Source organism: Gallinula chloropus, assembly GCF_964237585.1.
Source record: "Gallinula chloropus genome assembly, chromosome: 3".
In the NCBI taxonomy this organism is placed as follows: domain Eukaryota; kingdom Metazoa; phylum Chordata; class Aves; order Gruiformes; family Rallidae; genus Gallinula; species Gallinula chloropus.
In genome coordinates this window covers 80472172-80487380 of record NC_140087.1, presented here as the reverse complement: position 1 = coordinate 80487380, position 15209 = coordinate 80472172, and the positions used below count along the sequence as shown (strand labels likewise).

General features: G+C 51.4%; 1 protein-coding gene across 1 annotated transcript; it reads left to right on the top strand.

The window, feature by feature from the left end:
* Positions 1-5804: 5804 nt before the first annotated feature.
* LAMP5 (lysosomal associated membrane protein family member 5) lies at positions 5805-15209 on the top strand (the record flags this gene model as incomplete). The annotated part of the gene is made up of 6 exons (XM_084261960.1): positions 5805-5844; positions 6120-6292; positions 6588-6719; positions 6805-6910; positions 8406-8594; positions 15028-15209. 6 exons carry the CDS (start codon positions 5805-5807, stop codon positions 15204-15206), a joined length of 819 nt encoding a protein of 272 aa, XP_084118086.1. The 3' UTR covers positions 15207-15209.

The following is a 15209-nucleotide window of genomic DNA, read 5'->3' as shown; positions in this document are numbered from 1 at the left end:
TCAGTCCTCGCAGCAGGACAGAACTACCAATGAGCACTGTAGCAGCGCTACCGCGAGATGCAGCAACCCCTGTACCATGTAGCAGCTACCATGAGATGCAGCAACCCCTGTGTACAGTGTAACAGCACTACTGTGAGATGCAGCAACCCCTGTACCATGTAGCAGCTACCATGAGATGCAGCAACCCCTGTGTACAGTGTAACAGCACTACTGTGAGATGCAGCAACCCCTGTACCGTGTAGCAGCTACCATGAGATGCAGCAACCCCTGTGTACAGTGTAACAGCACTATTGTGAGATGCAGCAACCCCTGTACAGCATAGCAGCGCTACTATGAGATGCAGCAACCCCTGTACAGCGTAGCAGCGCTACTGTGAGATGCAGCAACCCCTGTACAGTGTAGCAGTGCTACTGTGAGATGCAGCAACCTGTGTACAGTGTAGCAGCGCTACTGTGAGATGCAGCAACCCATGTACAGTGTAGCAGCGCTACTGTGAGATACAGCAACCCGTGTACAGCATAGCAGCACTACAGTGAGATGCAGCAACCCCTGTACAGCGTAGCAGCGCTACTGTGAGATGCAGCAACCCCTGTACAGTGTAGCAGTGCTACTGTGAGATGCAGCAACCCGTGTACAGTGTAGCAGCGCTACTGTGAGATGCAGCAACCCATGTACAGTGTAGCAGCGCTACAGTGAGATGCAGCAACCCATGTACAGCATAGCAGTGCTACAGTGAGATGCAGCAACCCCTGTACAGTGTAGCAGCACTACTGTGAGATGCAGCAACCCCTGTACAGTGTAGCAGCTATCGTGAGATGCAGCAACCCGTGTACAGCATAACAGCGCTACTATGAGATGCAGCAACCCCTGTACAGTGTAGCAGCTATCGTGAGATGCAGCAACCCGTGTACAGCATAGCAGCGCTACTGTGAGATGCAGCAACCCCTGTACAGCGTAGCAGCTATCGTGAGATGCAGCAACCCGTGTACAGCATAGCAGCGCTACAGTGAGATGCAGCAACCCCTGTACAGTGTAGCAGCGCTACTGTGAGATGCAGCAACCCCTGTACAGCGTAGCAGCGCTACTGTGAGATGCAGCAACCCCTGTACAGCATAGCAGCGCTACTGTGAGATGCAGCAACCCCTATACAGCGTAGCAGCGCTACTGTGAGATGCAGCAACCCCTGTACAGCGTAGCAGCGCTACTGTGAGATGCAGCAACCCTTGTACAGCATAGCAGCGCTACTGTGAGATGCAGCAACCCCTGTACAGCGTAGCAGCGCTACTGTGAGATGCAGCAACCCCTGTACAGCGTAGCAGCGCTACTGTGAGATGCAGCAACCCCTGTACAGCGTAGCAGCGCTACTGTGAGATACAGCAACCCCTGTACAGCGTAGCAGCGCTACTGTGAGGTGCAGAAACCCGCATGTACAGCATAGCAGCGCTACAGTGAGATGCAGCAACCCCCACAAGCAGTGTAGCAGCGCTACTGTGAGATGCAGAAACCCCCACAAGCAGTGTAGCAGCACTACTGTGTGATGCAGAAACCCCCACGAGCAGAGTAGCAGCGCTACCGTGAGATGCAGCAACCTGCACATACAGCGTAGCAGCACTACCTTGAGAATGCAGCTGAGACAGAGATCAGTGAATTCTTTAGGAGTTTAAGGCAGGATTTAAACACACTTGTGATGCCTGTTGAGAATTCTTATTCTGATACTACTTAACCTACAGAGGCACCTCCTGGTCCTTATGTACATAATGTTTTAAAGGCAAGTTTTGTACTGGGAACAGCTCTCCCTGCTCTCTAAGCTTGGCTCAAGTGCTGGAGGGAGCTGGGAGCAGCAGTGTTTTCAGAGCATGCCAGACAGAATCCAGCATCTCAAACAAGGCAGTCTTTTTTTCTTTTCTTTTTTAAATTAGATACATCTTCAAAAATGCAGCTAGTGGAGACAGTGCTGTGAGCAGGAATTTTATACTATTACCTACCACAGTGGTTTCTAGGTAATAAGGGAGAAGCAAAAGATTCAGAGGGAACTGGATGGTGAAGCAGTGAACTTTCTTAGGCTCAGTTAAGAGTCTGGCTGGAAACCACTGCCCTACCTGTTAAAGAAGTAACTGGACAAGGAGGACTTGGCTTCGTGTCTCGTTCCTCTCTGAGAAAAATCAAATCTGCCTTAATTCCTGGCATCAGAGACTAGGCTGGTTTTGGAAGGGTAGAAAACACTGTCCAGAGCTGCCTTTTGAGTCTGTGCTCACTGCTCAGCCAGGACTGAGACATTTATCAAATCAGAAAGAAAACGTGGTTCTGTGAAACCGCAGAGCCTGGGTAGCCTCAGCTTCCAGGCTCAGCTCCCAGAACCGTTATGTATATCATCCATTGACAATTTAGCATAAAACACAGACAGTAATTTGAAATTAAGTGATGAATTTTGTCAGCTAAGTATTTTGAAATACTGTTTAAGTAGTATTTGATTCAAAAATTATTTGAAGTTTGGTCGCTAATGTAATGAGGTGAGAATTTCCATTGAGATGAAATAGGCTAATCAATTTGAACATTGATACTGAGTTAAAGCAGTTTAAAATGTCATTCTCTGGCTGGGTGATGGATTCCACTTCAGTGAAATTTCATCGAGGGAAGTGGCAGATTCTCCCTCTCTGAGTCTCTTCAGATAAATTTGGCTTAGCTGTGATGGGGAGGGTCATGACACCCTTGCCATGCAGGCAGCCCGCTATTCTTTCACTTCCAGTAATTTGGGGGTTGGTCATTAACTTGACTGTTTTCAAGTTGGGGGTCTGTTTAACCTCTGCCCCACTTGAGCACCAGCTGCTTTGCCAGAGACCCAAAATACCCCTTAGGGGCTGATTTCCTTGCAGATTGCACATCATGTGTCCCACAGGCTGCCTGTGAAACCAGCTGCCAGCCGTAGGCACATCCCAGAGACGTTCAGCCAAAAACCCCTGTCCCCAGAGAGATCCCAGGGTTGCAGCACCACTGTCACAGTGCTGCATGCTCCCTGGAGGGGGCTGGGAAGAGCTACTGCTGGCTGGTATTTGGTAGGTAACAGGGAGGTATTTTAGCCTTTGGCGATAGGCAGGTGGTCTCCATAGCTGGGTGTAAGGGCAGGTTGGAGGTGTGGCTCCTGGTGACCCAGGCTGTCACTGTAAATGGGCCCTGGTCACAGCATTTTAGGTCAGCTAATAGTGTGCTGGTTTCCTCGGGTGAGACCTTTCTTGTTCTTCTCAACACTTTGGAGCTTTCTTAGTGGTAGGAAACCTTAGGGCTTTCCCTTATTTATTTGCCAGAGGAAGCAGGATAAAAACGGCTCTGCAGGCTGGAAGTGGGGACTGTCATGGAAGCTGAAGGGTTTTTCTGTTGTGCCACACAGCTGGCGGGTGCTGGGAGAGCAGAGTTCTGTGACATGGGACTTGTGGCTGTGGGTCAGCCTTGCCCATGTCTCTAACACAGCCACTCTCTCCCAGTAGCTCCTTGTGATACCCTGCTACACAGGCTGGATGCAGAGGCAGCTGCTCAGAATCATGTATTTGGTTTTGGAGGCTTAGAAACTACCTGGAAACCTCCAAAAAGAAGGAAATTAATTGGGGGCTAGACGCTAGTTAAATACTGAGGTCAACAGTGAAAGACCTGAGGAAGACAGGAATTAAAATCACCACAGAAATAGACTGTTACAGTCAAAGAGCCTCACATAGAAGATTTTTTCCACCTTTCTTTATACAGCCTTCTGAAACTACTATCTGCAGGTTAATCCTGTGTCACAATGGGCACAGCTCTGGCCCTGTTTTGGGGGGTAGGAATAACTCTTTATCATGAAACAGGAGAGAGAGGAAATAAACAGAACATAATATTTAATATGCACAGCAAGCAGAAAAGGAATTTCAACAGAATATTGACAGAAATCAGTATGTTCCATCAGTATCTGATTTTATTTTTAAAGAGCTATTTCCCAGCAAGAAAACCCCTCTGGGAGGTGTGCCCTGGCAGAGAAAGGGCCCCTTCCCAGGGGCAGCTGCCCACAATCCAAACTCACCTTGTGACACCTTCTTTGGCAAAACCTTGGGCCGTTGCCTCCAGACTCCTCTTCCTGACTAGAAAAGCGGTTTGCTAGTGAATCCATGTAAGGATAGCTGCTGTCCCTTTGGTTTTGTATAGAAAATAGATATCCTTGGTAGTAGGCTCCTGGTCCCGCTGCTCCTGGGGCTTGTGCCGCTGTAAATTCTAAGTGGTAGATGTGCTCTTCGTACGGGTCGAGGGTGGCAGCGCATTAAAGGGCCATAAAAACTCCTGAGGGGAGGCAAAAAATTTAGTATTTGAACGTCGCAACGCCGCGTAAAAGGGAAAGAAAAATCCCGGGGCCGCGGTGCGCGCAGCTCGGTCCCTCTCACGCTGGCAGCGCCTCCCGGCCGCCGCCTCGCACCCCCTGGGAATCTGGGAGCTCGATCTGGGCTGGGAACACGCCTGCTCCTCCCGGAGACCCCCCTCAGCCCACAACTCGTGAGGACCTATTTTATACACACGGCTTGAGAGGAAGGAAACGCAGGCGCCGGGAAGGGAACGGGATTGCCCGTCTCGGGGCTCAAGCAGCCCTGCACTCCCCTGCTTTTACTCACCCCACCTTGCAGTCCCCCCTCTCCTATCGCCCCCATCGAGGGTCGCGATGCCCGCGCACCCTGTACCCGTGAGCCCGGCCGGGACAAGCCCTTCACAGCGCCCCGGCTCCATGGGGTCGCAGCCCGATGTGCCTGTTTCCCCCAGTAACGCTCCGCACAGCCACGGCCTGTGTTGTTTCAATGCACCTTCCCGGTGCTGTTGGGACCGTTCCCCTTGCTACGTGATGCTACGGTTTATGTCACGGTATGTCACGACACGTTAGGAGCTTAGGTGTGCTGATGGCCATTTCCGAAAGGGCTTCTCTTCTGACCTTGCCACGCAAAAACAGCCGCACGTTTCTTTCTCAATTAAAGCACGAACCAGCTGTTTGTCTTCCCCGAAATTACTGACGCTTCGTGAGCAGCCGGCGCTGGACTAGATAACCCCTCCTCCATCCCCGCCGCTGTCCCGGTTTAGCGGTTCGCTTGTCTCTCCGGCGGCGCTGGGTCCCGCGGGATCAGCCGCCCGGCACGGCACCGAAAGGGAAGGGAAGGCTGGATGGGTGGGTGACGGGACCCGCGGGGAAGCGGGACCCGACTCCGCGCCGTGCCCTGGCGAAGCCCGTGCGCCCTGGGCCGGCGTCGGGTTCACCTCGGGCTGCGGCCCCGCTCCCGGCCCATCTCCTGCCTGGGGTAGCGAGAGGGGCTCACTGGGGTTCAGCCGCGCTCCGGCGGCACATCGGGGCGGCTCCGGCTGGCCAGGGGTCTCCCGGCTCCCTCCTCCGAGATCCATGCTCTCCTCCGGGATCCCCGCGGGGATCCCCGAGAGCCTTTCCGCGGGGGTCGGCGGGGGTCCCCCAACACCGGAGGAGGGTGGGATTCCCTCCTCCCCGCCCGGCCTACGCGTACGCCGCGGGTGTCTCCATCAGCTCCAGCGGCATCTCCCCTCCCCCCCCCCCTCCTCCCCCACCCCACACACCCACACTCTTCCCCATCCCTCCTCCCCGCCACTCCGCAGCAGAGTGCTTTTGCAGCCTGTGCAGCTTGTGAGAAAGGAGGTGTTTCAGGGAGGGTTTTTTTTTCCTCCTTTTTTTTTTTTTAATTTCTTCTTTTTTTTCCCTCCCTTTATTTCCTCCGGAGCGGACCCTTTCGGAGAAGGAGCAGCACCAGCCGCGGACACGCCGGGATCAAGCAGGGAGGATGGCCGGGGGGCGCCTCCCGGGGCTGCTTTTCCTCTTGCGTGAGTACCGCGGCGGCAAGTCGCGATACGGAGCCCTGTCGCAATGAGATAGCCAAAGGCGTTGAGACAGACCCGGCGCTGCTAGAGCACCGGTCCTGCCTCACCGCAACCGGCTGCCCCATCTCCACCGCCCGCTCTGTCGCGACAGGGGACGCCCCGTCGCGACCGGAGATCTTACTCCAGCGGGCTCGGGGGTGGGCGTTGAGGCTAGCCGGCAGAGGCTTAGGGCAAAAGGCCCCGGGTGCTGCCGCCGCTCAGCCCCTCTCTGCCCGCAGACGCCGCGGCTCGCCTGGCTGCCGAACAAGAAGTTGAAAACCTCTCCGGGCTCTCCCCCAACCCCGAAAAGGACATTTTCGTGGTGCGGGAAAACCGGACGACGTGTCTCATGGCGGAATTCGCCGCCAAGTTCATCGTTCCCTACGACGTCTGGGCCAGCAACTACGTGGATGTGAGTGGGGTCCAGGACCGGATCAGGGGTGGGGGGCACGGGGGAGGACTGGGGGAGCTGCGGCGCGGCCCCGGGGGTGGTGGTGGGGAAGCCGGGGCTCGGGTTTGCAGCGCTGCAGGCGCGGGGCCGCTGCACGTTGTCACGGCAGGAGCGGAGGAGGGGAGGGGGGAATCCGCCGGTAGTTTTGCAAAGTCCTTTATCCCCTCTGAGGATATTGAGCCGAGGCTTTGGGAAGGCTGTGGGCGTCGAGGGGGGCGCCGGGGCCGCCCCTGTGAGCCCTGCTCCCCGTTTCCAGCTGATCACGGAGCAAGCCGACATCCCGCTGTCGCGGGGAGCCGAGATGAAGGGCAAGTGCGGCACCAACGAGTCGGAGCTGGAGATCTCCTGGCTGGAGCAAGCGTACACCCTCAAACTCTTCTTCCTCAAGGTACGGAGCTCCCCGCCCCGCACGCCCGGGACCTGGGGGGATGCGGGGCGGTATTGCCGGGCCCTGACCGGCCCTGTCTCGGCAGGAGGGGCATAACACGTCCCGGGGGCAGGAGGCTTTCTGGAGGCTCAGCAGGATCCAGTTCACCTACGACACCGCCGAGCGCACCTACTTCAAGGACGCCGTCAGCCGTAAGCGCTCCGGGGGGGGACACACGGGAGTTGAAGCGCATCCCTGGGGTCTGGCGACCGCAGAGCTGGGGAGGGGACGGGAGGTATGGGGGGGCTCCTCACCTAATGCAGTTTGGGAGGGATGGGGAAATCCCAACCTCCCGCGACAAAGCCGGGACCAAGTGCCGGTTTTAAACAGTGTATTTCTCCCCCACGACCCTCTTTTTTTTTTTTTTTCTTTTTCTTTTTTTTTTCTTTTTCTTTTTCTATTTCTGGTTTTTAACCATCACCATTGCCACCGGAAGGAGAGCTCAACCTCTGCCTGTTTTCTGCGCTGCCCAGAGCCCTCCTGGCAGGACCCAGGGGCTGGAGGGGATGGGCTGATAGTAGCCCTAGTCCAGAAAAAAAATTGGCTCCTTTCTTGCAGGAGATGTTTTTTTAAGGTTAATTATCTCCTTGGATGTGATGATGGTTGAATAGTTTTGAAACCACTGCTTTCCTACGATAATGTTGAGATCAACGTCTATATCCATACCCCTATGTGCCTCCACACCCAACAGTCTTCTTTCTTCTCGCTGGGGTTTCATTCTTTTGGCTTTCATTTTGTTTTTCTTTAATTTCTGCTCAGAAATTAGTTGTGGTGAAAATTAAAATACTGTCATTTGCAAGTTGTTCTTTCACAAGATTTTCACACTCCAGCGAATGATGCATTAGGAGTTTGTGGCATAAGACACACTGGACGTGGAGCTATTTTGCCCGCTGGTGTTTCTACTGTTTGCATCCCCAAAACACAGTGGTGGCCATGCCTCATCACCCTCCACAAGGGCGAGATGCTGATTGCCTTTCTGTGCTGCTGGAGGGGAACAAAGGGCTGCAGAAGAGCGGGAGGTGGAAGGCATCCCTCATTCCACCTTGCTCAGCCGCATTCAGCCTTCATTTATAAAACAAGCTTGATGCGATGGGGAAATACTTTCTCATCATCTGTACTTGGGTGCAACGGTCACGTTGTGTTTTCAGGAACCGTTATGGCCTGTTTTGCTTTGCGGTGAGGTCACTGAATGGCATTGCTCCTTCCCACCTGAACTGAGAGCCCAAGTGCGGCCGCAGGAATTGCTGTTTCTCGAATGTAGGAAATAAGAGCATGGTCCGAGGCTGAAGCCTGTGTATATACATCAATAGAAACCATTCCTCTGACTTTATGGACTTAAGTTCTGTGACCTAAGCTTATCTGCCAGCGGCAAAGCCAGTTCTCCCCTTCGTGCCGTCCATAGCTGCAGCCATTCATTTCTGCAGGCAACCCTAATGAGGGCATTGCCCTGGCTGTGTGTGGGTGTCACACTGAAAAGCACGGTCCCACCCCAGCAGAAAATGCTGCTTTAAGAGCAGTGGAGCGTGCAGCCGCTGCATTGCACACCGCCTGTCTACCCTCGTGTTCAGCTCATTAGCTTTGTTCATAAAGTCACATCGGTCCCCCCGAGATGGGACCTGACTTGTGCTGTTTCTGCCCCTTGGCCAGCTGGGAAGCATACAGCCAACTCGCACCGGCTCTCTGCCCTGGTCACCCCAGCTGGGAAGTCCTACGAGTGCCAGGCACAGCAGACCATCTCCCTCATCTCCAACGACCACCAGAAGTCTGTGCAGCTCTTGCTGTCGGAAGTGCGCATCCAGCCCTTTGACATCACTGCGGATTTTGTCTTCAGTGAAGGTAAGGTAGAGGGAGGAGGTACATCCTGCATCACTGAGATGCTGATGCTGCCACCGCCTTTGAGGGTGGCACAATGTACTGAAGGAATTTGGGTTCCAACTATCTCAGAGCACCTTCCCGTTCCTCCAGCGGGTTCTAAGTGCTCCCTGCAGTCCTTCCAACCTGCTCCTTGCCTCTGTGGTCCCCCAAAGCTTTTACAAATTCAACCCAGCTGCTATTTGGTTAAAACATGTGCTATCATTGCACACACAGTGGCTTCTGTAAGGAACCCCCAGAACTGGCCCTGGGAAGTCTTGAAATGCTTTAGGGGTCACCTCTGCGACATGGGAGGTGCTTCAGTACAGCTCCAGGGGCTTTTTAAGGCTGCTGGACAGCGAGGAAAGCTTGGGGCTGTGGTGGCTGGAAATACTTGTGATGTGCGTCGCTGGCTTGGGTTTGGTTAAGGTTCACTGCAAGGGTGAAGGAAGTGTGACAGGGACTTCATGAGGTGCCTTGAGTGCCCAACACATGGGATGCTGTTCCTCTTCTTAGGTTTCTTTAACGTTGATTGTGGATAAAAGACAATGTGAGTTGGCACATGCTGTTCATATCAAAGGGCCGTAACTGTGGGTCGGCAGCGGCGCTGCTGTGGGGCACAATTCCTGCAGGTTTTGCCTTCTTTTATGCTGAGGAACCTGTGGTGCTCCTCCTCCCTGACTTCTCTCTGCCATCAGGGTGAATGAGGGAGTGTAAAACATCCTCAGCTGAATTAGGTCTTTGAAACCAGTCCCCTTTTATAGCGCTGTCTTAGCAAATTAGTTAACTCCGTTATTGTAACAAGATGCAAATAAAATTGGTGCTAGCCAAATCTTTTAATAATGAGCTAGAAAATGGTGGTGTTATTTTCAAGCCTAGCATTAACAACATGGGGCTTTATTATTTTGCATGTGGGAAATATTTTAGAACACAATAAAAAGAAAACCCCCCAGCACTGACTACGGAGCCGAGCGCTTATGCTCGTGACTCACATTCCTCTAACTGATGTAGTAAATACATGCTATTATGTACACTGGCTCTAGCAGAGCTCTGTGTGGCTGAATTACTCATGGCAAGGCTGCTGTAGCACAGAGTAGGTTTTATCCTGCTGTTGGCACAAGAATTTTATTTTTTTATCTTTCTTCTCTCCCTTCACCAGATCCAGGCTTCCTGCACTCAGGGTTTTGCTGGGCAGATCTGGGAGTGTCAGAAAAAGCATATTTAAAAACATGCAAATCTCTTTTAGCTGCAGTGTCGCTGTGATACCAAACTGGTCAAGTCGGAGAGCCCACAGTTAAAACAACCAAACTCAGGGTTCATTGCCAAAGGGATCTACCTGCCTCTTTCATGAAACATCACTCATATCAGGCAGAACCTTTGCTTCCCTTTTGCTCCCCTCCTCTTTGTTATTGTAGTTCGGTGTTTTTTTTTTCCTCCAGGACACCAAGAGACCCCAATTGGTTTGTCAGGCTCTAAACGGGTGGGGAATTGTTCCTTCTGAGGGAAATTAGGTTTCTTTCTTTGTCAAGCTTTCTGAGTTGGGTTTTTTTTGTTGCTGTTGCTTTTGTTAATCAATGACACTTCTTTTGGTTGAATTCCACTGGACGTTAAATAGGAAAGAGTGCCTGGACATGGTCAGAAACCTCGGAGAGGTGATTTATCAGTGAAGCTCCACACTGGGCTCTGCGGCTTCTCCCAGCGGCACGTCCCCACCAGCCCCGCAGCCCAGCGTGTCCTCGGCACATGCGTGGCAAAACATGATCCTTTGTGGGGTCTGAGAATCACTGCCAATCTTAAATTACAGTAATTAGCCTTCTCCTTTTTGGCTCATTAATTTCCCATTAGGTAAAATTCCTATTAATTATGAACAAGCTACAGAACATTTTAAAATATTTTAGAATAGAGCAAGAGAACTGCTCGAGCAGAAGAATCGCTGAGATGCAGGAGGGTCGGGGCATCCTTACTGCAAAAAAATGGGCGGAAAGGTGGGGTTTTTTGTTAGCCCTGACACTGGCCTGTCTGAAATAGATTTAAAAGCTCATAGGGAAGGATTGGATACCCCCCCTTTTTTTTTAACTGCTTAAATTCATGGTTAGAATATATTTTTTCTTTTTTTTTAAGCACTGCTTCCAACCCTCACAAATACATACACATATATATATATATATATATATAAATATACATATATACATGTATTTACCTTTTTCAATATGGAAGCAGCAGAAAAATCTTTTCATTGAGAGCTTGTGAAGTTTTAATTTTTTATTTAAAGGTGTGTACATTTTTCAGCTTAAAAGATGATTAAAAAGAGGGCTCGATCGAGAAGGTGCAAGGAGAACATTTAAATTGGTGAAAGAGCCCCACAGAAGTTGTCATCAATTTTGATTTTAAACAATATAATGCAAAATACTAAAAGAAATAGAATAGCTGAGAATTAGAGACTGGGATCCTGTGAGCTCTCATCTCCCTTTGAGCCACCCCAGACAAGGACCACGGTTTCTGAGGGGTCCTTGGCACTCTTTGCAGGGTGCGTGGCCACAATTAAAAAAGCATCCAGTCTTTTTTTTGTCTTTTTCTCTATTTTTTAAAAAAATCTAATCCCTTATAAACACCCATCTCAAAATCTCAACGATCCTCTCATGCCCGATACGACTGGGCTTTGAGCAGCCCCATTGCTCAGCCTGGCTGTTGTGACAGTGGGAAGCCGCTGATTTATTTTTATTTTGCCCTGCTATTTTGTTCTGCAGAAGGATGCTGAAAGGAGAAAATGGTCCCGTTGGGTGGTTTTGTAGCCTAATACTGAAACTGGACAAGCACTCACCATAGAAACCGTGGTGGTACGTGAGCCGGGATGCTGCGCAGTGTTGAGGAAGCACAGCACAAAAAGAACAATGAGGGATGCACCTAAAAGCCTCTCTTGTAGCCACCCCACCAGCTTTGTTTGACAGGGCTGGGACTGGGGCTGTGGGGTGGCACCTTTCTGGCAGAGCCGACCCCGCCAGCTTCGGGATGCGGCAAAACTCCTGGTGTCACTGGAACTTTTCACATAGTTAAAATCTGCCAGGTGCTTTTTTGCTTTCCTGGACTGAGGGTAAAACCCAGGATTTGGGCAAATGCTGAGGTTCCTGTCACCTGAAACAAAATTTGTGTGGAAGTGCTGTTTTGCCACAGAAGCCCATTGATTTAAAATACCCAGCAGCTCCCAGTGTGATGGGGGGCTGGAGGGGGGGGTGTCATTTGTCATACATCAACCAGCTTACCTTCCTGCTCTGTGCTCAATGGGGTTAAGTGCCTGAATTTGTGTCTGTCCTGGACTTTATGCAAATCCTTCTCCCTTCCTGCTCTCCCTTGGCATTTGCCTTTGCTGATGGACCAGGAATGGTACCTGTTACCTACCTCCTTACAGTGCTGTGGACCTCAGTGCCTATGCTCTGAACTCTCGGGGTGAAAAATGCTGTATAAACATTACAGCACATTGTTATAAATGTGAGAATATTTTTAGATGTTATAAAATGATGTGTTTTAACATTTTATTAATGTTCAAATACAGCATTCATCCTCCTAGGAGTCAGCATCTGGAGAGCCTTAGTTCCACTGCAGATGATGTGTGTGCTTAGCACTTTCCTGTGCCTCCGTGCTGGGTCACCCACAGCCCCATTTTCCCTACGCTCTCTGAAGAACCTGGGTGATGGTGGTGGGCTCCCAAAGGAGAAAACAGATGGATCTGTGGAGGAGAATGTGGTGATTAGCTGCCAGGCTGACCTTGTTGCCAGGGCAGGGTGCTTTCTGCCAGGGGAAGTGCAGCAGGGTGCTGCTGGGGAGGGCACCATGCTTGGTTTGTAGCTCTGCTGCTGGAGACTCTGGGTTGTGCTTTAATTTTTATTTTTTCTTTCTTTTCTGAGTGCTTTTTTTCCTTTCTTTTCCTTTTAATCCTCTTTAAAAAGTGTCAGGATAAAGAACTCTCTTCCCTGGCTGCTTGCAAGAACCGACTCCTTTTTGAGCTGTGACTCAGACACTTCAATACAGCCCAGGTTTTCTGTGGACGCCGGAGTTTTGGCCAAGTCCTCTGCAGCCAGTTTGGTTTGTCAAAAGCTCAAGTATTACAAATATTGCAGGTGTGTTAGAGCAGGTCTGCTTCACAGCACTGGTGCTTTTAGCTTTTCCTTCTTCGGGCTGCAGACCCTGGTGTCCACCCCGTTCTGCGCCAAACACCGTGTGCGTCGTGTTGCAGGGAAGGAGTGTGGGCAAACCTGCCACGCCGGAGCGCAGGTGACTGCCCTCAGCCAGGCTTACAGCAGGCATCTTCAGATTCTCTGTAGGCTTTAAGCTGAACCACTTTCAAAGTGAAAATTAGAGCCAGTGGGAAGAGATTGCAGCGGCTGGACAAATTGGCGTATCGTCACGTCCCGGCCTGTCTGGCTGCTGCAGCCGTGCGGTGAGGGCACGGGAGCTCCTCTAGCACGGATCCTTCCCCCACGGGAGGGATGCTGCTTGGTGCTGGCCGGTGGGTAGTGAGGTCGGAGCATCCTGACCACCCTGTGCTTGGCTTTTCCCTCAGCCTGGGGTCTGGGCATGCCAACCCGCCACTGTGTCTCTGCCTTGGCTCTGTGAGTCTGGCCAAGGCATTAGGATCCTAAACCGGGAAGAATTCCATAAAGCTCTAGAAAGCCAATTTGGGGAGCTAAATAATAATCAGGATTCCTCTTTTTCCCCCCTTTCTCCTTAATACAAACAAACAAAACCCCTGCATTGCAGCAACTGCTGAATCGCCTGTACCACAGCCCTGGTGATTAATCACTCCTCTGGTGAAACAGTGAGCAACCAGAACAAAAAGAACAGGGTTTGTTGTTGTTGTTAGACTGCATTTCACTCTCCTGGTTTTGTTTCGCTTCATTTACAGCTCAAAATGTTTCCTGATGGCATCCCTGGGAGCCTGATGCTGGGAGGAGGGCTCCGCTCCTGGAGGTCCTGGAGGTGCTGGCACCACTGGGGATGTGTCCCTGCTGTCACCTCCTGCTTGGGCCTGGGGGGGGAGGGGGTGGGGGGGTGGTTGTCTCTGGCTCTGGGTTTTTCCTGCTCTTTACCACATGCCCTTTGATTTGCAGAGCGTTTGCCCGTTTGTGGTTATAGCAGATCTCTGCATCTTGCAATCAGCTGCCTGGGGAACCCATCTGGACGGTCTTCAGCGATGGGAGAAATTAGCGGTGCCCTTTGTGTTTGTTCATCTGACATGCAGCCTTTTTAAAATCATATTTCTTTTAAGTAATTGCTGTTTTCATTGCTTTCAGCACATCCCTAGAACTGTGAAGGTGATGATCCAGGGGCCACAGCACTGGCCCTCCTGTACTCCATAACTCTGTAACATTTATGGTTTAGTTTTTTTCTCCCCCAGAGTTGGCATTTTTCTTCTTTTTGTTCTGGCAGCTGCATCTCAGCAGCATCAGCTCTGCCTGTCCATCAGCACGGATCAGCAACAGTCCTGTGGGGAGCAAAGTAAATCATGATCCTGTCAGTCAGGTCTGTGGTAGACTCTGGAAGTGTAAGGGAGCTACAGCGGGATTGCCTGTGTTTCCTAACCTTGGTGTCTTTGCAAGCTAAATGGAAACGTGCTTTCCCTTTGTAGCTGTGGCTGTTATTTTATCACAGAATCATAGTGTGTAAGGTTGGAAGGGACCTTTAGAGATCATCTAGTCCAAGTCCCCTGCAGTGAGCAGGGACTTCTTCACTAGATCAGGTTGCTGAGAGCTCCATTGTTTTCCTATCATCCAACCTAAATCTCCCCTTTTCAAGTTTAAGCCATCACCCCTCATCCTGTGGCTGTGTGCCCTCAGGAACAGTCTTTCCCAGCTTTCTTGTAGGTCCCTTCAGGGGCTGGAAGAGGCTCAGAGCTCTCCCCAGAAGCAGCCTTCCCTTCTCCAGGCTGAACCAGCCCCGCTCTCTCAGCCTCTCTTTGTAGGACGGGTGCTCCAGCCCTTGGACTTGCAAATGGAGGGGGAATACCCTGTAACAACAAGCAGGGTAAAACTCCCGATGCAGAATTAGAGATTTACTGAGTCTGAGGGCTCGGGATGCCATTTGGTCCTTCTGCTGTCACACCCCCAACAAGTCTGTCGCTGTGCTGGTGTGGCAGAGGCCTGCAGAGGAGCTCCTGGGCATGAAAACCTTTTATCCTACTGCATCGGCTGGCTTGATGGAACGTACTTCTCTCTCCAAACCCCATGTCATGGCTGGGATATCACTTCCCTCCGAAGTGACTGATTTTCTCCCTGGTGCTCCAGTGCCAGTTGTTGCCTCTCCTTGCTGCTGCATCTGTTTTTGCCATGCAGGGACCCCTGGCATAGAGCTGTGACTCCAGGGAGCGTTCAGATTTGCAGTGTCCCATTCAGTTCTCCTTCTCTCTCTTTTTCCTTTTCTGCAGAACACAAGTGCCCGGTGGACCAGAGGGAGCAGTTAGAAGAAACCCTGCCTCTGATTTTGGGCCTGATACTGGGCTTGGTTATCGTGATAACCCTCTGTGTTTATCATATCCACCACAAGCTGACAGCCAACCAAGTGCAAATTCCTCGGGACAGATCTCAGTACAAACATATGGGATAGGCA